Here is a 26,559-nt window from a genome sequence, read left to right as displayed (position 1 = left end):
TACGCACATTTGAGGTGGGACACAACCGACATGCTACGGCTTGATGGAACATCTTCTCGCACCCGACGGCTGTACATGGTCCCGATCGCGTGGGGTTCGGACAAGGACTCATCAAAGGTAACAAATCCTCGCAAGTGTCCTATCAGAGGTCTCATCCTCCAAAGACTCCCGAACCGGGGACAGTACGTGAGGGTTGGAGTGTTTATGACGGAGTGCTACGGCAGTCACCAAAATACAGAACTTGCCGAGGCCATTATTCAGCGCATACCGAGAAAGGCGATTGCTCGTTTCTCAGAAAGGTATATCACGCAGTCTCGTACTAGGCTTTGGATGAGATCATTGGGTGCTACTGACAATCTACTGTCTGATATCCGGCGAGGATGGTCAAGAAAGGTGGCGACTTCGATAGGTCCGGATGACCATTTGGGTACAGACGCCGAGGGACTGTATATTATAGACATTCTTTGAACAAATTGCACTCGCTTTAAACTATGCTGAAGAGACTATCATTCGAAGTACCGATGTCCTCAGATCTCTACGTGATGGTAGCGAGATGATCCTTCACGTACGACCAACAATGAACTCAGTACGCCATTCCATTTCCAGGTTAAAATGCGTTAATATATTGACCTCGTTCCAACGTGTAAAGGCGGTTGCATCTGAAATACGAGGATACTTTGTGAAACTGGGTTTATTGATATCTTTCTCCTTCTAAGTAAACGTTTCTGACCTGAACCGAACCTACTTTGATAGACGCCTTCTCCGGACGGATTGTCGCAAGACCCCATTTCTGAGTACACGCAGTGAATATAGCTCACCCCTAGGCACTTGGTCCCTGCCATGAACTCCTTTCATTGATTTTGCCTTCGATTTCCAGGCCCTTCACTTTTACGAAGTCACCCATTCACGACCGGCTTCTTCAATTCTACAGTGTATGAGACGCCTGATACATTATAAGGTGTCCGCTAATGCAGCGAGATCTTGTCGTAGGCACATCGCATAGAAAACCACGAGAAGGGGAAATGAACATGTTTTCGGAAGCAAGCGATGGGTATCGCCTTTGCCATAGAATGCCGGGGCTGACGATGTCCGCTTGCAGTGGGCTCGGTCCCGTATTCGTATCCTTCGTCCACCGTCTCGGCGGAACACGCCAGCTTTGCCGTTATCATTATCATTTTACAGATACATTTGTCAGCTTCTAACGCTAGGTCGAATGTTCAAATTGTGGCTCTCATTTCCAGAAATAATCTGTTGCATATAAGCTAGGAGCTTCGTCGCGAACAAAGGGCAGACTGTGGCACATACAATCCCAATAACCCGGCTGCAACATCCTCCGAAGCGGACAATGAGTGGGACAAGGACACAACAGAGTTTACCTCCAGCCCTTCAGGCACTTATTGACAAGGAAGAAATTCGTTCAGTAATCTATCGTTTCGCCCGAGGCTCAGACCGCGGCATCCGCGACCTCGTTCAGTCGGTCTTCCATCCTGATGCGACAGACAATCATGGTTTCTACAACGGACCAGCAAAAGACATGTACGATGCGCTGAATGCAGAACCCTCTCCAGACGCAGCCCATCACCACATTGGGCAGTCTCTGATTGAGCTCGGAGACGACGGGATCACGGCGGCTGCAGAGACGTACTGCATTGCGACGACGGTCAATGTTGTCGACGGCAAGGATAAATGGGTCACGTTTCTTGTGAGGTACATCGACACCTTTGAGAAACGGGAGGGAGAATGGAAGATCAAAGACCGGTTTTTGGCATTTGATGGGGTTTCTGATGGCGATATGCTGAAGAGCTTACCGAAAGAGAGCCTTGGACGCAGGGATGAGAATGACTACTCGAGAAGGGTTATGAAGAACTAAGTTCAGAAACTAGCGAACTTTGATAAATTGGTCATTTAATCTCACTTATTTTAAAGCCAATGAACTACACCAAGACGGTCACGCATACGGTCAAAGTCGATAATGGCTCACGGTCAAATAATCGTTTCATTTGGTAGGGGACTAGCCACTAGAAAGTAAAAGCCAAAAGGTAAAAAGTAACTTGTTCATTGATTGACGTCTAAGCTACTCTTGAAAAAACGCTGAAAGGCAGATAGGCCGTAATGCTAGGTTGCTGCCGGAGGGCATCCTGACCTCTGATGTGAAGCACAAATGGCAACTCATCATCCTCCGACATCCCTAAAACCGCGAGATACCATTCTCACTACCCAACACCGCCGCAAAGGTTCGCGCACTAAGCAAACGCTTAGTTGAGGAGGCCGCAGATGAGGCCGCCGAGGTTGAGCTTGTCGAGGACACCGCCGACAATGCCGAGGACGGTGGGCAGAAGGCCGCTGAGGACCTCGAGGAGAAGGTTGATGACACCGCCGAGGAGGCCGAAGACAGTCTGGAGGAGACCGTCAACGATGACGTTGAGGGTGGTGAGGAGGTGGACGATGACGCTGAGAAGGAGGAAGACAAGGGGACCGAGGAGCTCGAAGATGCTGATGGTGAGGACCTTGAGGACGTTCTGGAGAGTGTAGATGATCTCGAAGACGAGCTCGAGAACAAGGCTGATGATCTGCTGCTTCTCCTCCTCGACGATCTCGACGGTGTTCTCGAGGAGCTCGACGACCTCAGAGACGAGGGTGCTGATGAGGCTGACAATGACGGTGACCTCGCTCTTGACGGTCTTGACGATGGTCTCCTTCTTGGAGGCGATGCAAGGGCCGCAGACGCCGGAAACGGTGGAGTTGATGGCGGTGGTGTGCTTCTTGACCTCGACGATGGTGGTCTGCATCTTGGTGATGATGACCTGCTCGGCGCGGGCGTCGATGATGTTGCCAACAGGGACCTTGGACTCGACGGTGCTCAGGGCAGAGCCGACGGGAACCTTGGACTCAACATCGTTGAGGGCTCCGGCAACGGGGACCTTGGACTCGACGTCAGAGACGGAGGTCTCGATCTCGTTGTTGATGGCGGGAGCCGCCAGGGCGGTGGCGAAGATAGAGCCGATGGCGAGGATGTTGGAGAATCTCATTTTGGCGGTTTTGGATTATGAATAAGAATTAAGGAACGAATGTGATTGTAAATTGGTAAAGAATGACGAGCTTGCGCTGGAAACCAGAAAGGAGTGACTGGGTGAGGATGCTGATGATGGAGAAGAATGGAGTGTTTGGAGAGATCGAGTTGTCTTCTTAAGTACACGATGGACGACTCTATGTTGGCGCAAGAATCATCCTCTATCAAGATGCTAAAGGGGCATGGCAGCAGTCAAGGGATCATACCCCAGCTTTTGCCTATGCCGAACGCAATTATCAATTGACTGGGTTTATGACTCTCAACAACTTCCCGAAGACGAGGATCGCACTCCATACTTCCTCTTTGGGTTGCACATCATGATCAATTCGGGTTGACAGGGCAGTTGGCTTTGGAGACCCCTTGCATTGGGTTGGGTCCCACGAACCGGGGGTCTGTTCCGGGTTTGCCGTTTAGGAAGTGGCTTTGCACGTCAAAATAGAAATCCTTCGCAACTCCCGCAAACAAGGTTTCTGTTTCAAAGGTTATCCGCTAGCGAGCTGTCAGAATAAGCCACCAAGATCCGATACCAAACCGGCACCTCGGGAATCTTCGAATCTTCGCTCACAGCTGCGAGAAGCTTTCAATTCAGCTTTGAGGCTCTGAAATCGACTCTATTGAATCAGCGCGCCGATCCAAGCTTACTCGAAATTTCACTAAATCAAATGGTTTGCAAAAAGACGTGACGAAGTGTTGGTGCTCTGACGCTCGGAGAATTCTGATCTGCGGGTCCGCAATAGTTGACCAGGGTTGTAGAAGATCATCATTAAAGCCACGAACTAACACGGAATTGGATGGGGGCCAACGAGCAAACATCGCGTTAAAAAGCGGCAGTCACGGGAGCGGTGAAAGCCCACCGATAGATCATCATTTTGGGCATGCTCATTGTTCAAAACTCCATGTCAGTGCAGTTTCGAGATGTCGTATCATCATCTCAGCTGGGGGTTTTTCTGATGTCATCCACATCCATCGTGAGCGAGATTCTCGTTTTCTCAGGATGGCACCCGAGTGGGTGATGTCACATTCCAAAGGATTAATGGGCCCAGCACTCTGGAATAAGCTTCATACTGGAAGAGACACCTCCCACGCGGATGTAAGGATTATTTCCCTCTCCTTGTGTTGGACGGAATCTTCCATGGGCCATGCCTTATTTGTGGGGGCCGTTGGAGGCTCGCGATGTTTCTCGGTCCCACCGAGACCCCTGACAACCCACCCTCATCCCTTTAACTACCAGGGCTGTGAGATTTTAACTCGCCCGACGCGTGGACATTCTCGTGTTTCGAGGGCACGATGGCATCACCAGGGAGGCCTCAGCAGTACGACGCAATGTTCGGGAGCCCAAGAGCATTTCTTCCGCCTTTTGCTAGCACACCGCTCAGACATGCGGAACAAGAAGCACTGGTTGCAGGCGGTGAACATCGATAACCTCTGATTCGAAAGGTATATTGATATTAATATTAATGATAACGAAGCAAGGTGTGCGCCTTTAGATGTCTATCCCGTTGTTGTATAATGACGCGCTTCCAGTCTTCCTCAAGATAAGATGCTCGTACTGATCTATCCCATAATGCAGTTTTGTTTCTGATCAAGATGTACCTCAAAGGGAGACCTTGAAGAACTTGGCCACGCAAGGTGTTCCCGCTTCGTTCATGGCAAACATCATGTAGTATCCGGGAATGACAACTCCGTAGTCGCTGGGCATGTTGACAGAGAACGACTTGCCGTCACCGCCATCTTGACCGTCAAGGGGAATGCGGCGCTGGTCGGTGTTGACAGTGTGCGTGGTGGCACTGACGCGAATCATGCTGAAGGTATACTTGCCCTCGTCCTGCATGTTGATGGTGAGAGCTGCGCCGGCCTTGACAGTCTCGTCAGAGAGACTCTCGATAACGGGTCGCTTGGCAGGAGTCTTTCCATCAGCCTCAAAGAGGTACGGCGGCGACCAGAACTGTCCATCAAACTTGTTGGCAGCACAGCCGGCACCGCAGAGACCGCCACCGCCGGACCAGATCGTGCCGTCGGCCATCAGAAGCGCGGTAGAGTGGTAGTTGCGAGGAACGGTGTGAGCGGCCGTGGGGGTGAACTTGCCCGTCGCGGGGTCGAAGAGCTCAGGGGTGAGCTGGGGAGTGGCATCCGAGAACAGGGCCATCTGCTTCATGCCACCGACAACCCAGATCTTGCCATCGGGCATGACAACGGCGTTTGCGAAACCGCGGTTGTATTGACCATTCTGAAGCTTCTGCACTTGAACCTGTTGACCGGGCTCGCCGAGGGTGAGGATGTGAGCGTTGCTGGTGGACTGGTAGCCAGTGTAGCCCTTGCCGCCGCCGTAGCTAGTATAATGGTCAGAGTTGTCGTCTTAGACTGGCTGTGAAAAGTTGTTATGTATGACTTACGTGAAGATCTTTCCAGCTACTGCGTCGTACATGACGGAGACACCACACATCGAGTCCTGGTCGGCACCACGCAGACCGGCAGGTGTGTTGGCGCCAGTGCCCTTCGTGTCGTACCAGTTCATCTGCTTGGCCGGGCCGGCCTGGAGGACGGATCCATTCTTCCATGACCACAACCAAGCGTGACTGTCAGGGAACATACCGAGCTGCATGACCAAAGGCTTGACTGGGCACCCGGCAAGCTTAGTCCACTTGTTGGTCGCGGTGTCGTAGATCTCTCCGTTGCGGGTGCCCGCTCCAGAGAAAGAGCCTCCGATGACAAAGATCTTGCCCTCGGAACTAGTCGCGAGGTCGATAAGCATGTGCTTGGAATTGGCGGGGGCGACTTATACTTACGTAGTGCAGCTAGACTGGTAGCCTCTGGAGATCTGCATGTTGGAGAGTGCCGTCCAGGAAGAGGACTCGCCATTTTTGAAATCAAGGACACTGGTCTTTGCGGCGCTAGAGCCTCCAGTAACGATGATACGTCCCTCGGCATCCAAGGAAGTGCCCGGGCAGAACATGTCGTGTTGAGTGTTCTGTGGTCAAGGGTCAGTCAAGTGTGCAAATAGAAGGAGTTGTAGGCAAGACATTATTTACCTGAATGACAGCGTCGCTCACGTTACCGGTCTGGACATTGTAGAGTGACGTATAAGTCTTGCCATTGCCAGCGGTTGTCCATCGGTTGCTGTATAGGTTTTGCATTAGCATATTCCCTAATCACATGAATTCGATGAGTTGATTAAGTTGGAGATGACTTACGGCCACCCACTAGACCAGACAAGAAGGTTGCCCGACTCGGGAAGGAGTGCAACGGAGACGGGGACCACGGGGAACTTGATAAGAGGACTCCATTGTCCAAGACCTTGAGCTTCGCAGAGAGCGGCAAGCGCAAGAAGCGCAACTGGCAAGCTGCCGAAAGGAGAGTAAAGAGTGACCATCTTGAAAGAACTGACAAGAGAGATAATGAAAAGAACGAATGTTGTTGGTTTTGAGAGTAGTGACTGGAGCGAGTGGAGATGGGTGTGTGGTGGTGGGCCGGAAGTCAGTAGATATACTCACATTCCAAAGTCGCGAGTGAGGTGAAGATGGTGGCATATTCTCACGATAGTCACTTGAGTATCTGTCATTGAGATCCAGACGCGCCTAGCCTCTATCGTCGCGTGCAAGCGCCCGTGTTTCAGGCGACTGCGGTAGCGGCATGGCTTCTCTTGGCAACCTTGCAAGATCGTCCGAAGAAACAAACATGATCGGGACGTCAAGTGCAAACAATTCGAGAAGGTTTCCGCCGTCACGTCTTTGGCGCGGGGCGGAGCTAAATCCAGGTTGTGGGGAGTTGTCTGTCGCGGCAAACTTCGATGTTCCCCTGAGCTAGATCACAGGTGCTTTGACGACTGGCAATTTGGCGATGCTGTCTTTCAGTGAGCGAACGGTTGGTGGCGCTGCGCGCCTTTCCCACCTAGTTAGAGTTTAAGTTAAGCTAATTGACCGATTGAGGCCAACGACGACCAGAATAGCTGGCGACTAGACTGCAAAAAGTTGCTGTGCCTGAACGATCGTCCTTTGTAGGTAAAGCTTCCAGAGCCACCGGCGCTAAGAAGAAAGCGCACAGCACGGCAAGCCCCGTTAAGATAGAGTAAGGTTGTAAGCTTCCCGTATTCAGGTAAGCCATCTTCGTCTTGTCAAATGAGAACTTGAAGTTGACGGACGGCTTATTTAGTCCCCTTTTACCAGCGCTTTGGCTCACCGTTCTAGAAAGGTCAACGTGGTTGGCGTGCCTGAGCATGCGCACGTCGACGCGCCTGAAGTTTGATGGAGTTGACTGGAGCCGGAAGAAAGTTCGGCGGAGGAACAATGGAAGACAGTTTAAGAGAGCTGTCTGGTACGTCTATGAGTCTGAGTTGTAATGCATTGCTTGTCATTCGTTCCAGTCCCGCCTTCTTCAGCCTTCGTCATCGATGCAACTTTGCAGAACTTTCACCTTAACTGTGTCTTCACCTTAATTACTAATACTCATCATAATGCGTTCATTTCGCAACTTCACATCACTCCTTCCGATCCTTCTGTCGGTCATCGTAACCTCCCATGCTCACGTATGCCCGCCAGTATGGACGAAGGTTGCCGCAGATCTGAAGGCTACCTTCGCTGGATGCTCGCCTGAAGCTAGACAAGCCATCAGAGCGTCGTTCCACGACTGCTTTCCAGGCGCATGTGATGGCTCACTGATCCTGGCCAATGAGTACTTGGACAGGGAGGAGAACATCCAGATCCAGCCTATCTGTGACACCCTTGGCCAGAAGGCAGTCGAGTACAGCGTTGGCACCGCTGACATGATTCAAGCGGCAGCATGTAAGAGTCAAGAACATCAGATATAGGTTTCACGAGATAACTAACGAGTACTACAGCACTTGCCGTTGCAGCCTGCGGTGGTCCCAAGACATACTTCTGGGTTGGCCGCAAAGATTCCAGTTTGCCCAACCCCGAGGGCGTGCTACCCACACAGGACTCTGATGCCGCCACTCAGATCAACGCCTTCAAGAAGAAGGGCTTCACGGCAACCGATCTTGTGGCTCTCCTTGGTGCGCACAGCGCAGGAACTAGCCTCCAGGAGCTGGCGTTCGACTCGACCCCCGACAAGCTGGACAGCACGACCTTCTATCCGGAGACTGTTAAAGAAACATCGCCCACCTCCCTCGGTAGTGATGTTGCCGTCAGCAACGCCACCGAGACGAAGAACGTCTGGAAAGGCTTCGGCACGAGCCAGGCGCGTTGGAACACCGCTTTCAAGCTTGCGTGAGTAGTTTGCTAATGGCTTTGCTTTGAGAAGTCGACTAACCTTTTGTGTAGAATGGCGAAAATGAGCATCTTAGGAAACGATTTGGGCAAGCTTGCTGACTGCTCCAAATTGGTGTCATAATTAAGACTCCACCCATTGACTGTCACTTTTTGGGACGCATGCGCGAACATGATGATGATATCTTAATCCACCTTAAATAATACCCTAATAGACTTTGACCCATATGATTCGAGAGTAGTGGCCATTTTCTTCTTGCCATCACGTTGGTCATCGATTTGCTAGCCCCTCTATCTTCGGCACCAGGTGGACCTTGCCGACAGTACCATTCGCTACACTCTGAATGAGCCCTACTTCAGAGGCTGACGCGGTATCCTTGCGGGTGTCACGACGCACAAGAACCATTTTGACGGAAAGGCGCAGCCGTCAAATCGCTGTGCTCTCGACTAGGAGCTGGTAGCCGAGTAAGGGAAATGCTTGAGGCGAGTAGGCTCACCGGACTGATGCTGCGGGGCTCAAGAGAATAGCAGTTGTGATTTGTCCATGTGAATGTACGCAGTTGTAACGCGATATTCACTTCGGTGGCCTTAACTCGAGGATTGAAGTATGAATTCTAAACTGCAAATAATTGACAAGCTGGATCTTTTGAACAGAAATAGCAGGCCAAGAATTTAGAAACAAGAATGATATGACATGGCAAGTCCCGTCCCATGTTACAAGGCCCGCGAGACTACAACTTTTGCTTGAACTACTACTACGACGCCATTGGGGCATCGAACGCAGAAGACGTACGCCAGGTTCTAAGTCCTAGATCGATGAGCTTTACTTTGCTCAATTACGGAGCGGCACAGGAGGCAAAGCATTCTTCGCCGAGAAAGGCGTCGTCCAATTGCCAAGCACGACCTTGAAATCATGGCTCCAGATGTCCCAGTGCTCAGAACGGTCAGGGTCGCCGAAAGGAAGCAGGGCAGCGACGCGCATGCTATCGTTTTACCGTCAACATCGTGCAGAGCTTAGACTAGGGGAGTAGAGAAGGACTCACGTGTAGTTACCAGGCCTGATCTTGTACCCGTTTGTGAATCGACCAAGCCACCAGAAACGATACACCGAGTAGCCGTAGGCATCACGAGATAGCTCGGTCAGCGGGCCTCTGACAATGTCGAGCTCGTTTTCAGTCTCGGGGTCGAAGACGGACACATAGTTTTCGTTGTTCTCCGCCAATGTTAGCACGATACGAACGTAAACATGTGTAGGAGTTTCTTACCCAGGGAGCAGCCATCCCAATAAAACCATTCACGCCGGGCACAGGCGGATAGGTCCAGTTCTTCTCCGTCCATCCCCTCTCGAAGATGTCCCACCGGACGAGCGGAGCGCCCCAGCGCATGGTGATGAACAGCCTGGGGAAGTCTTGCTGTCCAATGCTCAGGTCAAACGAAAATCTAAGTAGCCGTTAGCGCATCGCAGCTGAAGGTTGGCATATGAACGCAAACTCACGTGGAATCATCTTCAATGCGGGTCATGTTCTGGGTCGACAGGATGTAAGGGAAATTGTCGCTAAACATCTGTCGGAAGGTCTTCTGGACATCGGCCGCAACGCCCATGTAGGGGACTGACAGCTGTTCGTCGTTGGAGCCGTTAATGAGAATCTTGCCGCTGTACACCGGCAATGCCGACGCATTGAGACCCTTAGGATGGTTGAAGTGGAATCTGGATCATTGGGTCAGTCAATCAAGCATCTCCAAGGAGTTAAGGATTAGACTTACGTTGCTTCCTTAGTCTGGCCAGGCTCGACGGTGAACTCGCCCTCAGGAAAGGTGACGTTGACGGGCACTTCGATGGGAGAAAAGTCTATCCCCAAACCGGGACCTGAGGCGAAGTCAAGTCTGCCAGTCAACGCCTCAAAAGCTCCGGCGGCCTGATGAGAGAACTCGTAGGTAATCGGCTCGGTGCATTTGTTAGTAATGTTGACTCGCTGGCAAGACTCAAAGTGAGCCGTGTCATTGAGTGCAAACTTGGCCCAGGATAGCTCTGTCTGGTACTCCAAGACCTTGGTGGCGTTCACCAAACCAGTGCCCAGCTGGAAGATTGGGGCGTACGTGCCGTAATCCGTCACGTTGGTGCCGTCCGACCAGCCAAGGGAGTCGCCGCTGGACATGATCCGAGCTGCGAGCTTCTTGGCGAAATCCGGGCCGTGAACCCATCTGCCGCCATACTTGCCAATGTAGAGCGCTGCAATGCCCGCGACGTAGGGCGTCGCCATCGACGTGCCCGATTTGATCCCGAATCGACCATGCGGCAAGGTCGATAAGATGTTGCTACCAGGCGCTGCGATATCAGGCTTGATGCTCAAGTCGTATAGACCACCCAGAGAAGTGAAATACGAGGCGGCAACTGTGGGGTTCTTCATGTTGAGAAGGGGCAACTTGTCTTCTTCGAAGAACCTGGCGTAAACGGTGACGCCGTCGGCCAAAGCCTTGGTGAGAGCGATTCCTTCTTCTTGACCAATAATGCCGTCAGCGCCCCGAGTGTCCCAATTGTCGGGCAGGGGGAATATCTTCTCATCGTTGAAGAAGAGAACATGCTCAGCGCCGGCGGCGAAGAGGACATAGCGCTTCGTAGCTGCGCTGCAGCCTCCGCGAGGGACCACCACCAGAGCATGGGACAAGTCGACGTCCTCGGGGAACTTGGTGCATCCCACGGTAACGTTCTTCGGATCCGTTGTCAAGGCGATGACCTGCAGTGTTCCGTTGAGCGGGAAGTTGTGCGTGAGGGTGCCAGAGAAGAAGGCCCATGTAGCTGTGCTCTTGTGCTCCCCGTCGTTGAACGTAACTTCAAATGGCAAACCAGGAACGTTGTCTGGCTCAGTAGAAGCGACAGCGAGGACGTTCTTGCCAGACATACCGTTGTCGGGGAAGAAGAGACCACTCTCTCCATCGTTGCCCGCCGAAATGGTTACTATAACGCCTTGGTCAACCATGCGAGAGGCAACCTCTGCCCACGCATTGTTGGCGAAGCCTCCACGGCCGCCAATTGATGAGGTGATGATGTCCGCCTGTGGGAAAGTTAGTGAGGTGTGCCAGAATACGGGACCCTGACTTACTCCATCAGCGAGCGCTCGCAGGAACGCGTCGATAAGTGTTTCTTCATCCGTCTGGCCACTCTGTCCATCATATGTCAACTGATGTATCGGTTTGCATGCGTCAGGGAACTCACATCGTTGTCGCCAAAGACCTTGTAAGATAGGATATTGGCTTCGGGGGCAACACCCTGCCAACTAAGCGGGAGTCAGTCAAAGTTAGAAGTAGTAGACATCGCTACATCAATCCATACCTGTCAGACTTTCCAGCAACAATGCCAGAAACATGGGTTCCATGGCCATTACTGCCTCCTTCCATGGGGTCGTCATCCGGATTCTTGTCAAAGCCTTGGTCAGGCCAGTCTTTCACAGATGTCAGCGATGCCGGGTAAATTGTGAATGGAGATGCTCTTACATGAAGAACCAATCAGATCGTAACCGCCGATGACCTTGAATCCGGGACCAAAGCCACCGCCAAGCTACGTGTCCCAAGTCAGTGCCTGAGGAGTAACCAATACGAAGGAAAAAGCCTCACCGCAGGATGATTATAGTCAACACCAGCATCCACAACAGCGACCTTGACGCCCTTTCCCAGGATGCCAGCCTCATGAAGCTTGTTGACACCAGTCATGTTGTGGATGGAGTAGTTCGCTGCGGAAATAGCACTGCTGAATTCCCTGCCATTCTCAACCGTGGCCATCTCGATCCGTCTCGATTGCCACACATTGCCGACGTTCTGCAGGATGCGAAGAGTCTCTTCATTCTCAATGGTAGTCTCGATACTGACGCCAGTAAAGATTTCGCTCTCAAAGGTCTTGTAGAGCTTCGTGCCTTCCCGAGTTGAGAGCTCTGAGGTCAGTCTCTCCAAGTCAGAGTCCTGCCAGTCACATGTTAGCATCTCTTGATGACATCCGACACACGGTTCTTCTATGAGAATCACTCACCTTTGACAACTCGAGAATGAATCGTTTCGTGCCTCCGACGAGGGGAACCTTCTTTTGAGATTCTCCCGTGACTCCGAAAACGGCAGAGCCAACGCCCGCGAGGGACAGAACCGCCAGAACAGTTGTCAGATGCATGCCCGCTGAAGTGAGCCCTCAATGACCTTGATCCGTGACTTGAACTGGCAAGAGGAAAAATAAAGTCCGGCTTTCGCGTCTAGATATGTGAAGAGGGATTCCCGACTTCTGGCCCAGGTGGGTGTACGGCCTCAGGTGCTCGTGTGCGATTCCGGAGTGGAGGGAACCTGCATTTTCGTATCGTTCAAACAGACCCATGCAGAGAAACAAACAGCAATCTACAGGGTTACTACGAACAGACAGACTGGGGCCATTGGGTCGTTTATTACTTTTTAGAAGTGCCAATGGAGTCGCCAGGCAGCTTGAGACATACCCATCCGATATTGCCCCAGCTTTTGAGAGCATCCCGTTAGCTCTCACAGTTCGAAAAGAGGCTGGAATGACATCTCCATCGTCCCCAAGACTTCAAGCCGACTGGGAAACCACCTGAAGCTTCGTACCTGATCTCAACCCCGCTCGTCGTCCAGGCTATGCATTGAAAAAGGGATGAGGTGGTCTCCCGAATCTGTACCCGATTCTCGTAGCACGCCTAGCACATCCGCAGGTCAACATGCCATCGACTCCGGCAACACTTGCCCGACAAACTAAACAAAAAGCAAATAACGATTCACAGAAACGGGTAAAGATGCGTCGATGTGATGAAGAAGGACCATGACGGTAGGACGAGGCCATTGCTGGATGTAGGTCTACGAGTAGGCCCGATGGTAGCACAGATCTCGCTCCGCATTTCGTTGTCAACAAATCGAACGAGGGACGTCGACGTGTGTTGCACACATGCACTTGAGGCACGCCGTGTGAAATGGCTCCCGTCGACGTGGGGTCTCTATCCGCGTCTCCGCAAAGAAGAGGCCGGAAACGGATGCAGGTTGGACCTCTTGTGAGCTGTTTGTAGAAAAGACGATACCCGAGACATAACGTGGTGCCTAAGACGCAACGGACCGTTTCCGTGCTGATCCCCTCAATTCAAATTAAATTCCCGACATCCTTGAAAGGCTACTGATCATGATTAGTTCATTTTGTCACTTGGAACGGTAACGAGCAGGCTGTTTGGCCAGGATATACGGCTTCTTGGGAAATGAGGGTACTGATGAACGCAAAATCTTGTTTTTCTTCATTTCTTTCCCGACACTCTTCCCTTGAGCTTGCCCAAAAGCCGACCTAACTTGGCTTTGAGCACCGGGCTCGGGCCTTCATCGGCGCCGACAAGTCTCCGGACTAAGATATTATACATGCCGCCGAAAGCGAGGGCGATCGCTGTTGATGTGAAAATGATGACATTGTAGGGCATGCTGAAATCCGGTGTTGGGAGGTTCAGCAGCAGGGTCGTTGTCCGCGTGCTTTGTGTGCGCGGGCTGAGAGTGGTAATGACGGCAGCGGCAATGTCGAAGCCGCGGTTTGCGTCAGGAGGGTACTCGGTGTATCGCAGAATGGACTTCTCAAAGTCATAGGTAAGAAAGACTGTGGAGGCGGGAGGAATGCGCATGCGCAGCTCGAGCTGTGTGCCCCTGGCGCGATCCACGGCTGGACGGTAGTAAATGTCCTCGATGATGGACGGCTGAGAGCCAGCTGAGCCCTCGATCCTAGCGTTGAGGGTATGCAGATAGACCCTCATGAACCAAGGCAGAGATTCCATGTAAATGAACTCCACTTCGGTGTCCTTGCTGGGGTTTGTCAGGATAGCCTGCATGCCACCATGCTCCTGCCCATGGCCGGTGAAACTTCGCTCGGCGTAAATCAGAGGGGTCGCCGGCTCAACAAGCTCGTCCGCAGCGTCGTGGCCTTCTTTATTCTCAAGAGGCAAAACGATCTCCAACTCCGACTCATGACCGAACTTAAAGCACCGCGATACTCCGTTGGGATTGAGGATCTCTGTAGCACCTCCAGACGTGAAGACTCCCCTCGAATGGGGGACTTCAATACACACCGGGGGCACGTCCTCGTCAGTCAAAGGGCAGACCCCCTTGACTGTCTTCCCGAACAACTGGGACAAAGTCCAGTCTTGGCCGAGGCTGTGACTGATAGGATAGCATGTATCGTCTGAGTGGTAAGGCTTCGATGCGTCGCACTTGAGCTCGTGACCGGGAGGAGGGCGGGGAATCGGATTGTCTCTGGGTCGCTTGGAGCGGTCGATATCCAGAACCATGTCGATTGTTTGCTCGATCTGTAGAACGCACTCCTGCCCCTCGGGGCACACAGGCTTGATGTCGATGGCCATGCTCTGGAAGGAGGAGTCGAATAACTTGTGGCCATCGAGTAAGCTCGAGATGCCCGCCTTGCCCTTGCAAGGAAGCAGCTTCAGGAAAGGCGTCAGGTTCTCCGTACAGACGACCTCCTTCGGGAGGACGCCGTGCAGCAACTGCATATTCGGTATGGAAGCTTCAGGGTGGTCGCCCTCGGGCTGGAATGACATGACCGGTCGCGTGGTTCGTGTTCCGTCGACGAAGTTCAGAGATGCGCAGAAGAGACCCGAGAGGGCATTGGTGAGGGTCAACCACTTCTGATCGGCCCTGAGCAAAGTTAGTTTCAATCGGACCAGAAAGCCAGCAAGCAACATACTCCTCATCCGTCTCTGCCTCCAGCCAAGCCCACAGCTCCACGCCTGTTCCGCCCTCCCGCTGACCATCCCAAGGCCGGCTTCCCCAGCTTTCAGCGTCCCATCGTCCCAAGCTAAACCTCAAGTGCAGTTCGCGAGTGCCGGCATATTGCAGAATCTGTCCGAGCGAACGGGGAAAGTAGCGGAAGTTTTGCGACTCGAAGTCAGCCAGCGACGTGTTGGACCGGAAGTTGAAGCTCGCCAGCAGGGCGGAAAGGGGCAGCGGCCGGAGGTTCAGCTGCTCATGGTAATCCGCAGCTGTGCCGAAAGCAGCGAGGCACAAGAAGAGAAGGGCCGCCAGTAACTGGCGCATTTTGAAAGAGTTTCGCGCAAGAGAGTGACGTCTGCTGGCTTTCGCTCTCCCCTGCTCGGCCAGCGCATGGATGGCAGGAGGTCCCTCAGAGTCGCGAAGGGTGCTGGTGGTGTAGGTGGCTACCTGGAGGGATGCGGGAAGGCGGTGGGTATTGGCAGAATTATTTACGTAACCTTAGCTTCCATTTACGCTTGAATTTCCATGCACCTAGCTCTCCACATTCCGCCCCAAACTCCCATCCGGCGCGTCACGCTCTTAAGCATTTCTTCCCTGTAATCTCGCGACAATCGCTCTATTTCTCAGACCCAGCTCCCCTGACAGAAGCTCGACGACGCCAATTGACACGACATCATGGCCGCGGAACAAAGAAAGCTGCTCGAGCAGCTCATGGGCGGCTCGGCCACCACGCGATCGGCCTCGCTGTCCATGACCGACCCCAAAGTCTGCAGATCTTTCCTCGTCGGCACATGTCCTCACGACCTCTTCACAAATACCAAGCAGGATTTGGGTCCCTGCCCGAAGCAGCACTCGGAGGCGCTGAAGGCCGAGTACGAGGGCCTGCCTGACAAGGACAAGCAAAAATATGGTTTCGAGTACGACTACATGCGCGACCTTCAAAAGTATATCGACGACTGCAATAGGAGAATAGACGCCGCCCAGCGCAGGCTCGAGAAGACACCGGATGAAATTAGACAGACCAATGCTTTGGTATGTTCCCATCTGGGATATTCTTTTTGCGCGGAGGCGCATGCTAATTATGTCTGCAGTTGAGAAGCATAGCCGACCTGTCATCCACGATCCAAAACGGCACCCTTGAAGTCGAAATCCTCGGCGAGATGGGTGAAGTTTCCCGTTCAATCGACGAATTCTATCGCGTGCGACAGGCACAACAGACGAAGCTGGACCGCGAGAAGGAGTTGAAGGCATTGTCCGACACCTCAGGTCCGTCTGGCCACCAGAAGCTACAGGTATGCGACGTGTGTGGCGCCTACCTGAGTAGGCTCGACAACGACCGCCGCTTGGCCGACCACTTTTACGGAAAAATGCATCTTGGCTACGCTCAGATGCGCAAGACATACGAGGCTTTCCCCAAGGAAATGCGCCACCGAAGGGCGCCCGTAGAAGATGACGGCATGGGCCATGGTGGCCCGAGGGGTCCTCGAAGCGGTGGCGGCTACCGCGGGCGCGGTGGCAGGGGATACCGCGGAGGGTGGTAGGACCCAGATCACTCGGTACCATCCTTGGATGCTTCATTACCATACTCAGATTCCTCGCAACCACCGTCAGATCCTTGAGTACCATCCTCACCTATCACGAAGACCCAACACAGAGGACAAATAAACGACGAAACAGATGGCAACGCGGAAGACAATGCAGAGAATAAAAGCCAGGCGGGGGATTCTAAATTATGGCGAGAGAGACTGAGAGGAACAGCTACCATCTTCGCAAAGCTGACCTCCTTGCAACGGTCAACTCGGATCGCCTGACGACCGATGGCACCACCCCGTTGGCTTACGAGCAAAGTTCCACGTCAAAAATGGATATCAGCAGGCCTTTCCTACGGGTGTCGTCAATCGATGACTAGGAAGCCCAGCCAAAAAGGGCCGCAACATGGTTTTCGACATTGCTTTTATCAGAATGCACAGTAACGTGGGTGACGAACCACTGGAGTTCATTGTTGTCCATACTAAGTCTTTTAGGCCTCGAACACGGCATTGGAGCACGGCGCAAGTCAGAACAGCTTGTACACACGAGGTCTACCATCCAGGCACATGTGAGACCTCGAGTTGGCCGGCGGCTTGGGTTCATGGGCAATTATGTATTTACGCTAATCACGGGCTTCTACATTTTCAAATGCCCATAGTCGCCCACCTGCAACGGCGGCAAATGCTACAAAGCGCCCTCATAATTTTACCCACCCGCTGCTACTCCTGCTGCGTGACAATGTTCAATATGCCGTCATTGTTTGTTTTCGTAATCCGCTCATGGTGTCTGCCAAGGCACGGAATTCGCCCTGCTCTTACACTCTTGCATATCCTTCCCTCTACACCTAGAGGATACGAGTCCTCGCTATCGGCAGTGGGTATCTCAAGCGTCAGCTGTGTCCTTTTTCTTGATATTGCACCCGTACGCTTCGGCAAGGGTGTGAAATTCCTCGGCGCTAAGAGGTTTCGACTCAGATTTGTCGGCTTCGGTACGTCTGAATGCCTCCTAGGCTTGAGCGTCGCTCTTCATCTTCGCGTCCAAAGCCTCCATCTCATCGTCCCATCTGCCGAGAGGTGACAACACAGGCGGCGAGGTCTCTCCGGTCTTGCCCTTGCCAGGAAGAGCGGGGAACTCCTCGGTGTTGATAGCGGGCGCCTTCACCTCCGGCGCAGAAGGCTTCGCGTCACGGGTCCCGTTCGACGCAGGTTCCCTGTGGTCTCTGGGAGCGAAATCATCGCCGTAGCCACCCCGACCACCTCGTCCACCACGGCCGCGACCCCTGCCGCCGCCACGGCCACGGCCACGACCACCTCTGCGATCATCGCGGTCGCCGTACCTGTCCTGCCTCTCACCCTCATCGCCATCATTAGCAAACCTGCTGCCAGAGAGGCCCGCAGACCTAGCCCCTCTGATCCCCCCGTTCGCCCCGCGGAAGCCCCTCCTCTCCTCCTCCGCATTAAGCGCCTCCTTGCCCTCGTCCCAGCCGCCCTCCTTCATGCTCATCGCCTTGAGCTTCCTCTCGCGGTTCTTGGCCCTCTCGTCGTCCATGCGCTTGCGCTCCTCCTCGCCGCGCTTGCGCTTCTCCTCCTCGATCTTCTTGCGCTTGCGCGCCTCCTCCATGCCCCGCGCGTAGGCCTCCGCGTGGTTGCGCTCGTCCTGCTCCGCCTGCTCGAACTTGCGCGTCTTCTCAGCGTTCAGGATGCGCATCTGCTCCATCTTGGCCGCCAGCTCCGTCTCCGTGAGCTTCGTGCGTGGGTTCGCGCCCGACTGCAGCCGCGCCTCGGCGTTGAGAGCGGTGTTGCCGCCCGGGCCGGTGGGCGCGTGTTGCGGCTTGTCGCGGGGCGGCGCGGGCGAGGCGGATTTGTTCGCGGGCGCGGTGGGAGGAGCTGGTTGTTGCTGCTGTTGGGTCTGCGCGGCTGGGCCGGTCGGGGCCTGGGGAGGAGGCGCGGCGGCGGCCGGGGTGGTGGTTGTCGTGGTGGTGGGTGCTGCTGCGGCGGGAGCTGGGGCAGGAGCGGGCGCGGGGGCCTGTTGGCGGGGGGGACGCGGGGCAGGTGCGGGCTTGTTTGTGTTGAATCGCGAGTTTGCGAGGCCGCGGGGTGCGGTCGGCGCTTTGGCGGGAGGCGGAGGAGGCTTCTCAGCTGCGGCGGGTTTCGGGGGAGCAGGTTCGGGTTTGGGTGGCTCGACGGGCGGTGTCGCGACGGCGGCGGGAGGGGGAGGAGCAGCGGCGACTGTCTCTACGGGTTGCGAGTCTGCCACGGGCTCGAAGTCGTCGAAGAAGAGGTCATCGTCGGTGCGGCCGCCAAACTGATCGTCCATGGTGAAAGAATTGGTATGGGTATCGATGCTTTTGTTTTGTTTCGAACGAAAGAAAGTAGGGGGAAAAAATTAAGAATCGGAGCAAACACAAGATTGGCGATGTTGACTCGAAGCTCTTGGGTTGGATTGGAGGATTGCGAACCATGTCGGATTGGGTAAGTGGGGGGTCCCATATGCGGCACGGATAGGTTGGCAGTGGCAGCCGGGATCATGTCGGGCCGGCGCTGTTTTGGAGGACCGTGTCGACACAGTATCTCACACCTCGATGTTCAGACTCATTTGCCTACAAGTCACCGGCGTTGCATTCGTTATTTAGGTGCTGCTCTGTTGCTAAATTTCTCCTCAGCTTGCTTCGTCTTAGTTCCCTAGCCTCCGAATCAACTCATCACGCAGGTCCTCATAGCTCTCCAATAACGGAACACCGAACCTAGCGCACACCACCTGGACATTGCCCCTCTTCTTGTAGCCCTCAGGACAAGCGACGATGGCCTTCCCAGACCGCGCGCACAACCCCAACTCGAGTAAGCTGATGTGGGCTTCAGTCCCAGGCTCAAAGTAGACAATGACGATGCTCGCGCGCTCCTGCATCTCCAGTTCCCACTCGACCTGCTCCTTGAACCTCGTGTCCGATATGTCTTCCCTCCATGTGCTGTCCCAGTCGGGCCGAAAGGGGTTGAAAATGGTGATAGGGAGGTGGGCGATAGATTCAATCAGATCTTTGCGCCAATCTCTCTTGCTGGTCGTTCCGGCGAGGAATACAGATTTATCCGCGGGTTCTGGTGCGGAGGGCTTGCTTAGAGGCAAGATGACCCTGCTCTGGCTTGACGAGACGTCTTGCATGATGTTTCTCTGGCCCGTTGCCATTGTAGGTGGAAAGTCTTGAGCGATATGCGAAACGATATAAACAACCTTGCAGACGAAGTCCTGATGCTGTAGATGTCAGTTGAATCCTGAAAGCATCTCAAATCCGGAAGGAAGCCCGTTCGACGCCAGTCAGCCTTAATTTAGCTGGCAGTCATCAACGAGCTCTTCCATTGGCCATGGTTTCCTGTGGGTGCGGGAGCCATCGTAAGTGGCCGAACGTAACGCACTCGTGCAACCAACAGATGATCCACCATGGCTTGATTTTTAGAGACCGGCATCTATCGCTTGCTGCATCTCGAAGTCAGCTGAGCCAATATTGCCAGCAATATCTGGCAACATCTTGCCGGCAACACCAACACTAACAGGGAGCAATCCTATCGGCAAGAAAACGGAAGGCCGCTTCAGCTACGGCAACCCCTGCGCGGCTCGGATCCCCTAGTTGAACAGCCTGTCCAGTATTCTGTTTGCATCCCTGGGAGCACGCGTGTTTTCCTCCAATAGGGCAGACGCCGGGGGGATCGCTCGGAAGATCACCATACGCACCCTGAATTGGGGCGCACCGCAGCCTGACCGACCACTGTTTATCTTGCGGTGAGCCGGCCCAGACACGCGGGTCTCTGAGGCCCTTGGCTCTCCAGCCGGAATTTCTTCTTCTCTTGTCGGCGAGCGTCCCGGATCTGTCTCAGCCGGCGTGTGTCACTCGGCCCAGAGCCAGAGGCTAGGATTTCCACTGGCTAAACTGGGCCATGGAGGAGGAACAGAGGAGGGACAGCTTCAGGTCGGCGGCCTCTTGGCGCCCAACGATCCAATGCGGGCGTCCAGATATTTAATACGGGCTGTGAAATCACGCAACCGATCTCGGCCCTCCGGATGTCCCTTAAGTGCTCCCCGGCCGTCGTCTTCCTAATCTCGTTTCTAGACAGAATCATACCTGAACGCTGGCCTTTTGTTTCTATTCGAGTCTTATCGCTTGATTGACCTGACTCCCCGAGCGTATGATACCATCCCCTCGAATGTTGCGTCATGAAGCGGTGAGAGAGACAAAGCGTCCAGAGCTGCCGTACAAATAGAAAGCTCCCCACCGAGTTGGACGAGAATAGCCAGAGGCGCCACACATCGATCTAGTTGGCCCATTATCGATTAAGCAGAGAACAGAAAGGAGCCGTCACACAGGCAAGCAGATGGCTGTGGTTTTTGAGTCAGGAGGGGGACACACTCCGGGGGACGACTGCAAGGGGTGCCGCAAGATCCAGGACGAGCTGGTTGAGCTGTCTCCCGAGTCAGAAGAGTCTTCGGAATATGAAGATGGTGAGTTCTGTTCGCGTATGCTCCAATCCTCATGACTACCACCGACGAAGCCCCCCTTGCGACAGATGACGAGTGTCTAGAGAGAGAGAGAGAGAGAGAGAGAGAGAGAGAGAGAGAGATGTAGACTGTCACGAGACGCCTTTCGCATCTCGGCGACCAGTGTCACGCTGGTTCCTGGGAATCCCCTGAAAATACAGCAGTGGACCCCGCAGCAGCGGGAGCTAGAGCCCGAGAACTGCAGCACCGATCCACCCAACCCAGAAGTCTGGAGTCTCTCACTCCGGGGGATCCACGCTAGGGGTGCACCTGGAAAGGCGAGACCTCGAGAGCGCAGCGCGTCCCAGGTCCCCTCTAGCGCATTTCGTCATTCGCCATTTTCGTTGCGATACCGCAGCGCTGGCATTTTAGGGGACCCTCCCAAAAGATATGCGTCACACCATCAGCCGACGCCAGCCCAATTTCACCTCCTTGTCTCAATTTCCTCAACGGGCTGCCACATTGGCAAAGAAAAGACGAAAAACGCACATTCGTCTCGTTCCATTCTTGTCCCAAGTCTGCATTTGGGTACTTGCCTTCAAGAGACACGCACATTGCTGACGCACGCTTTCCTTCCGCGCCCCAGAAGACACGATGCCCTCCGCCATCGCGGCCTCCGACCTCTCGACGAACCTGAGCGACACGGATGACTGCGGCACGGTCGCCCCCGAACTCTTTCACAACCTCAAACACGACAGCTCTGTCCTCTGTCTTGCTGTTAGCGCCGAGCAGGAGCGGATATACGCCGGCACGCAGGATGGCGAGATTGTCGTGTGGTCGCTGGCCACCTTCCACCAGGAGCGAATCGTGCAGGCGCACAAGCGCAGCGTCCTGAGCCTGTACCTGACACCCGACGGCTCGATGCTGTTCTCGAGCGCCGGCGACCCCCTGATCAACGTGTGGTGCCCGAAGACGATGAAGCGCCTGTACGAGATCTACAGCACCTACGACGTCGGCGACATCTTCTCCGTCGCCTACAGCGCGCAGCACGAGACGGTCTACGTCGGCGCGCAGAACACCTCCATACAATGGGTCAGCTTGTCCGACCCGAACAACAGGGTGCCTCACGACTCGTCACAGCACCCCGACCGGAGGAATCACAGGTTTTTCGACTCGAGGGCTGCAGGAGGATCAACGACGCCGCGTCGTACCGACGAGCGTTGGACCCAGATTCCTAGGTCGGAGAAGGTCGTCGAGATTCACCCGGGAGCGCTGCAGATGTTTGCGCACTACGGCTACGTATACTCGATGCTGATGGCGAAAGGCCCGACGGTCCTGGTGGAGCCTGACGAAGAGGTTTTGATCTCCGGAGGTGGCGACGGAACGATTAAGCTGTGGAAGCTCGGCGCCGAGGGAGACAAGCAAGCTGAGGAGAGCGACCGGGAGCCGGGTCTCCAGGAGCTGATGTCGCTTGGATCTGATGATGCGGAGTCGGTCATGTCTTTGGCCATCGACGGCTCGTTTCTCTATGCAGGAAAACTGCAGGGCATTATCGAGCTGTGGGACCTTGACACCAAGTCCAAGTTGAGGGTGATCAAGAGCCACAAGGGCGACATCATGACCCTGCAAATGAACTGGGGGTATCTCTTCAGTGCTTCCAGATCGGGATCCGCAAGTGTATGTCCACACTTTTCCTGTCAAAGATCGCAACTAACTTTTGTAGAAACACTCCACTGTTCACTACGGCAAATACAAAGATACCCAGACCGCAAACATTAGCCAAAAGTACCAGTGCATAGCTCGCTGGAAGGCCCATGAGGGCAAAGTTCTCGCATCAGCAGTAACAACGTACAACAACCGGCAATACTACATTACAGGCGCCAATGACAACGACGTAGCCATTTGGAACATCGACTGTTCATCATACGAGCAACAGCAAGACGTGGATGAGGCAGACGATGTCATGGTCAAATCATTGGGAGAATTCGTCTCGTATCGCACCGTCTCCTCGCGACCCGAATTCGCAGAAGACTGCCGAAAAGGAGCGACTTTCCTTGGCTCCCTGTTCAAGCGCCTGGGTGGTCAGGTCGAGATGCTGAGCACGGAAAGCAGTCCCCACAACCCAGTCGTCCTCGCCAAATTCAACGGCAAGCTCGAGCCAGCTGAGAAGCGGAAGAGAATATTATTCTACGGTCATTACGATGTCGTGCCGGCAGACAATAAGAAGGGCAAGTGGGAAACCGACCCGTTCCAAATGAAAGGCATCAACGGCTATCTCCACGGCAGAGGTGTCAGTGACAACAAGGGTCCTATCATGGCCGCCCTGTATGCCGTCACGGATCTTCTCCAAGCAAAGAAGCTCGCCAACGACATTATTTTCCTCATTGAGGGCGAAGAAGAGTCCGCCTCTCGCGGCTTCAGAGAGATTGTCCGCAAGAACAAGGACCTCATCGGTGACGTCGACTATATCCTACTAGCCAACAGCTATTGGCTTGACGACGAGGTTCCTTGCCTCACCTACGGGCTGCGTGGTGTTCTCCACGCCACAGTCTGCGTCGACTCTCACCTACCTGATCTCCACTCCGGCGTTGACGGTTCATACATGAACAACGAACCCCTTTCCGACCTTACGTCCACACTATCCAAACTCAAGGGTCCTGGAAACAAGGTTCTCATCCCCGGCTTCTACGAAAGCATCTTACCAGTGACTGCCGAAGAAGAAACCCGCTACGATGAGATCGCGTCGACTCTAATGCGCCAGAACCCTGAAAAGGGTCCTGAGGATAAGCTCAAGACGGCGCTGATGGCCCGCTGGAGAGAGCCTAACCTGACCATCCATCGCTACAAGGTGTCTGGCCCGGACGGCAGTCTGGTCAGTAGCCACGCAAGCGCAAATATCAGCTTGCGTCTGGTGCCTGGTCAAGAAGTCAACGATGTCATTGCCTCCCTGAACACCTATCTAGAGTCTGAATTTGGACTACTCGAGTCCAAGAACTCGCTGTCCATCAAGATCGATAACAAGGCCGAACCCTGGCTCGGCGACCCCAGCAACGAGATCTTCCAAGCACTCGAAGAAGCCATCGTAAAGGCCTGGGGTGATGTTTTCGGCACCGGCGATGCCAACAACGGAGAAGAAACATCGCAAGAGAAGAAGAAGGCACAGAGGCCAAAGAAGCCGCTGTACATCCGCGAGGGTGGCTCCATCCCCGCCATCCGCTTCCTCGAGAAGGAGTTCGGCGCCCCGGCTGCCCATCTGCCCTGCGGCCAGTCCAGCGATGGCGGTCACTTGGACAATGAGCGATTAAGGGTGATCAACCTTCTGAAAAGCAGGGAAATCATTGGTTCTGTCTTTGCGCGCTTGTAGTACATATTAATAAAAAGAGGGCGTTCGAGGGGTGATTAAACGTAGGATTCTGGATTGTAAAATATAGAAAGGATACCCAAAAATCAAAGAGCATTCCTAGAAGCACACGGACCGCGTTATCTGTATTGCGAAATGCCTGACTCGCACCGTTGCCCCAATATGTCGCCTCCAACCTCCCCATTGACGTGATCCGAACTTCGGCCTCCCGGTGCCGATTCCCACCGGAGAGCTTCCCGGATTGGGCTTCCCGGCTTATCTTATCTTATCAACTACACCCGGTCAACTCCCCCGACGTCGTCTCAAGCTGGCACCTCTCACACAACAATCCCCAGTCTCATAAAGAACTCATCCTGATGTATTGAAAGTTTTCTGAATCTCACCGCATCTCACAGATTCAAAAATGGAGTACAAGCGCCAATCCCCGACGGCCGTCAAGGTCAAGCCGCGCCTCATCATCCACGGCGGCGCGGGCAACATCAAACCTGCCAACCTCGCGCCGCCGCAGTACGCCGAGTACCGCGCGGCCCTCTTGACAATCGTACACGCATCCCTCCTCCTCACCGTTGAAGTCAGAACTAATAGAGGAATCGCAGATCAGCAAGACAAACGCCTACATGACAACCCCCACCACCACTGCAACCGCAGCCCTGCCCAGCGCCCTGGAAACAGCCGTCCACGCCGTCACCCTCCTCGAGAACAACCCGCTCTTCAACTCGGGCCACGGCGCCGTCTTCACACGCGACGGGATCAACGAGCTCGAGGCCAGCGTGATGGTGACCCGCGGCTTCGCCAAGCGCGGCGTCGGCGTCACGGGCCTGCGGCACGTCAGGAACCCGATCCTGCTCGCCAAGGCGATGCTCGAGCACGGCGAGGCGGACCTCGGCGGCGGGAGCGACTCCCACCCTTCTTCCTCTGAGATCGACGCGCCGTCCGCGCAGGGACACACGCTGCTGCACGGCCCGACGGCGGAGCTGCTTGCGGAGAAGTACGGGCTGGAGCTCGTGGAGCCGGGGTACTTCTTCACGCAGCGGCGGTGGGACGAGCATATCCGCGCGCTGGAGCGGGAGCGCACCGGCGAGGAGGGGAATGCGACGTGGAGTAGCAGCGAGTTTCTGCCGCAGGGGACGGTGGGCGCGGTGGCGCTGGACGAGGAGGGGGTGGTGTGCGCGGCGACGTCGACGGGCGGGCTGACGAATAAGTTGACGGGCAGGATTGGGGATACGCCGAGTGTGGGCGCTGGGTTTTGGGCGGAGGAGTGGGTTGAGGAGGGCGATCCGACGGGGGCGTTTGGGAAGGGCCGTCCTGCGGTTGTGTTGTCGGAGAGCTTGAGGGGGTTGATGGCGGATTGTCTGCCTTCGTTGAGTGTCTACACGCCTGTGTTTGGGAAGGCGGTGAAGACTACGAGAGCGATCGCGGCGTCGGGGACAGGGAATGGGGACTCGTTTTGGAGAGTTGCGGCGGGGAGGACGGTTGGGGCTGTGGCGAGGTTTAAGCCTTTGTCGGGCAAGGAGGCCGTGTCGTTCGTTGCTGGGGCCGGAGGGGAGTTGCAGAGAAGTGCTGGGGACCGGTGGCGGGTTACGGGTGAGGGCGAGGGCGGGATCATCGGGATCGAGATTGCGGTCACGAGGGACGAGGAGGGTGGTGTCGTCGGCGTGAGGTCGGAGATTCTGCAGGACTTCAACTGTAATGGGATGTACCGGGCATGGATCGACGACGAGGGTCTGGCGCACGCGAAGATTTACCATGACGAAGTCGAGGAGGGCGTGGATGCTCGGCTGTACGCGGAGAAGTGGTGATGTGCTTAGACAGACCTAAGATGAGCAGTGCGAGAAGTAGAACGCAAAAGTAGACAGATGGCGAGTTGAATATCAGTACAATTCCTATTCACACAGATTCCATACTCGTGTCAAAGGGGAGAAGTCCGCCGTATCCCTTCTATCTCGGATCATGACCCAGGCCGTTTCCAAACGTCAGATAAGCCCGTTTCGATCTGTCCCAAGATTGCCACCCCCCAATTTTCATCTGGTTCGGGAAATCCTCAAAGAGATTCTCCCCAGAGTTTCCAGTCCCGGTTGCCTGGAGCCGTTTGTCTATACTACATGGAACGCCTCCCCCTGCCGCATAGCGTGATTTTGGTCGATTAAAAAACAGAAATCGTCGGTCGTGGTAAA

General features: G+C 54.5%; 11 protein-coding genes across 11 annotated transcripts; 5 read left to right on the top strand and 6 right to left on the bottom strand.

Moving 5' to 3' along the window:
- Positions 1 to 1,345: 1,345 nt before the first annotated feature.
- Positions 1,346 to 1,870, top strand: CGGC5_v006518 (Uncharacterized protein; the record flags this gene model as incomplete). The annotated part of the gene is made up of 1 exon (XM_032031275.1): positions 1,346 to 1,870. The coding sequence occupies one exon, from the start codon at positions 1,346 to 1,348 to the stop codon at positions 1,868 to 1,870; it is 525 nt and encodes a 174-aa protein (XP_031889220.1).
- A 385-nt stretch (positions 1,871 to 2,255) lies between these two features.
- Positions 2,256 to 3,029, bottom strand: CGGC5_v006517 (uncharacterized protein; the record flags this gene model as incomplete). The annotated part of the gene is made up of 1 exon (XM_032031274.1): positions 2,256 to 3,029. One exon carries the CDS (start codon positions 3,027 to 3,029, stop codon positions 2,256 to 2,258), a length of 774 nt encoding a protein of 257 aa, XP_031889219.1.
- Positions 3,030 to 4,664: 1,635 nt separating this feature from the next.
- Positions 4,665 to 6,440, bottom strand: GAOA-2 (Galactose oxidase; the record flags this gene model as incomplete). Its single annotated transcript, XM_032031273.1, has 5 exons — positions 4,665 to 5,400; positions 5,464 to 5,799; positions 5,857 to 6,038; positions 6,100 to 6,187; positions 6,262 to 6,440. The coding sequence occupies 5 exons, from the start codon at positions 6,438 to 6,440 to the stop codon at positions 4,665 to 4,667; spliced, it is 1,521 nt and encodes a 506-aa protein (XP_031889222.1).
- Positions 6,441 to 7,520: 1,080 nt separating this feature from the next.
- On the top strand, positions 7,521 to 8,416 carry MNP1-0 (Manganese peroxidase 1; the record flags this gene model as incomplete). Its single annotated transcript, XM_032031272.1, has 3 exons — positions 7,521 to 7,848; positions 7,905 to 8,292; positions 8,347 to 8,416. The coding sequence occupies 3 exons, from the start codon at positions 7,521 to 7,523 to the stop codon at positions 8,414 to 8,416; spliced, it is 786 nt and encodes a 261-aa protein (XP_031889221.1).
- Positions 8,417 to 9,124: 708 nt separating this feature from the next.
- On the bottom strand, positions 9,125 to 12,448 carry vpr-14 (Minor extracellular protease vpr; the record flags this gene model as incomplete). The annotated part of the gene is made up of 11 exons (XM_032031271.1): positions 9,125 to 9,275; positions 9,336 to 9,505; positions 9,558 to 9,732; positions 9,788 to 10,000; positions 10,057 to 11,345; positions 11,394 to 11,453; positions 11,507 to 11,567; positions 11,624 to 11,732; positions 11,785 to 11,848; positions 11,905 to 12,246; positions 12,314 to 12,448. 11 exons carry the CDS (start codon positions 12,446 to 12,448, stop codon positions 9,125 to 9,127), a joined length of 2,769 nt encoding a protein of 922 aa, XP_031889216.1.
- Positions 12,449 to 13,559: 1,111 nt separating this feature from the next.
- On the bottom strand, positions 13,560 to 15,354 carry GPI16 (GPI transamidase component GPI16; the record flags this gene model as incomplete). The annotated part of the gene is made up of 2 exons (XM_032031270.1): positions 13,560 to 14,955; positions 15,005 to 15,354. The coding sequence occupies 2 exons, from the start codon at positions 15,352 to 15,354 to the stop codon at positions 13,560 to 13,562; spliced, it is 1,746 nt and encodes a 581-aa protein (XP_031889215.1).
- A 351-nt stretch (positions 15,355 to 15,705) lies between these two features.
- Positions 15,706 to 16,571, top strand: usp106 (U1 snRNP-associated protein usp106; the record flags this gene model as incomplete). Its single annotated transcript, XM_032031269.1, has 2 exons — positions 15,706 to 16,062; positions 16,122 to 16,571. 2 exons carry the CDS (start codon positions 15,706 to 15,708, stop codon positions 16,569 to 16,571), a joined length of 807 nt encoding a protein of 268 aa, XP_031889218.1.
- A 994-nt stretch (positions 16,572 to 17,565) lies between these two features.
- Positions 17,566 to 18,876, bottom strand: Pkd1l3 (Polycystic kidney disease protein 1-like 3; the record flags this gene model as incomplete). The annotated part of the gene is made up of 1 exon (XM_032031268.1): positions 17,566 to 18,876. The coding sequence occupies one exon, from the start codon at positions 18,874 to 18,876 to the stop codon at positions 17,566 to 17,568; it is 1,311 nt and encodes a 436-aa protein (XP_031889217.1).
- Positions 18,877 to 19,233: 357 nt separating this feature from the next.
- On the bottom strand, positions 19,234 to 19,716 carry CGGC5_v006510 (uncharacterized protein; the record flags this gene model as incomplete). Its single annotated transcript, XM_032031266.1, has 1 exon — positions 19,234 to 19,716. One exon carries the CDS (start codon positions 19,714 to 19,716, stop codon positions 19,234 to 19,236), a length of 483 nt encoding a protein of 160 aa, XP_031889428.1.
- Positions 19,717 to 20,921: 1,205 nt separating this feature from the next.
- On the top strand, positions 20,922 to 24,388 carry DUG2 (putative di- and tripeptidase DUG2; the record flags this gene model as incomplete). The annotated part of the gene is made up of 3 exons (XM_032031265.2): positions 20,922 to 21,048; positions 21,671 to 22,701; positions 22,748 to 24,388. 3 exons carry the CDS (start codon positions 20,922 to 20,924, stop codon positions 24,386 to 24,388), a joined length of 2,799 nt encoding a protein of 932 aa, XP_031889429.2.
- A 400-nt stretch (positions 24,389 to 24,788) lies between these two features.
- On the top strand, positions 24,789 to 26,184 carry iaaA (Isoaspartyl peptidase; the record flags this gene model as incomplete). Its single annotated transcript, XM_032031264.1, has 2 exons — positions 24,789 to 24,926; positions 24,982 to 26,184. The coding sequence occupies 2 exons, from the start codon at positions 24,789 to 24,791 to the stop codon at positions 26,182 to 26,184; spliced, it is 1,341 nt and encodes a 446-aa protein (XP_031889178.1).
- Between the last annotated feature and the right edge of the window lie 375 nt (positions 26,185 to 26,559).

The sequence above is a fragment of the Colletotrichum fructicola genome, assembly GCF_000319635.2.
Source record: "Colletotrichum fructicola Nara gc5 chromosome Unknown KSG_Nara_v1_contig03, whole genome shotgun sequence".
Taxonomy (NCBI): Eukaryota; Fungi; Ascomycota; class Sordariomycetes; order Glomerellales; family Glomerellaceae; genus Colletotrichum; species Colletotrichum fructicola.
The sequence above is the reverse complement of the archived record's forward strand: the minus strand, read 5'-3'. Positions and strand labels throughout refer to the sequence as shown.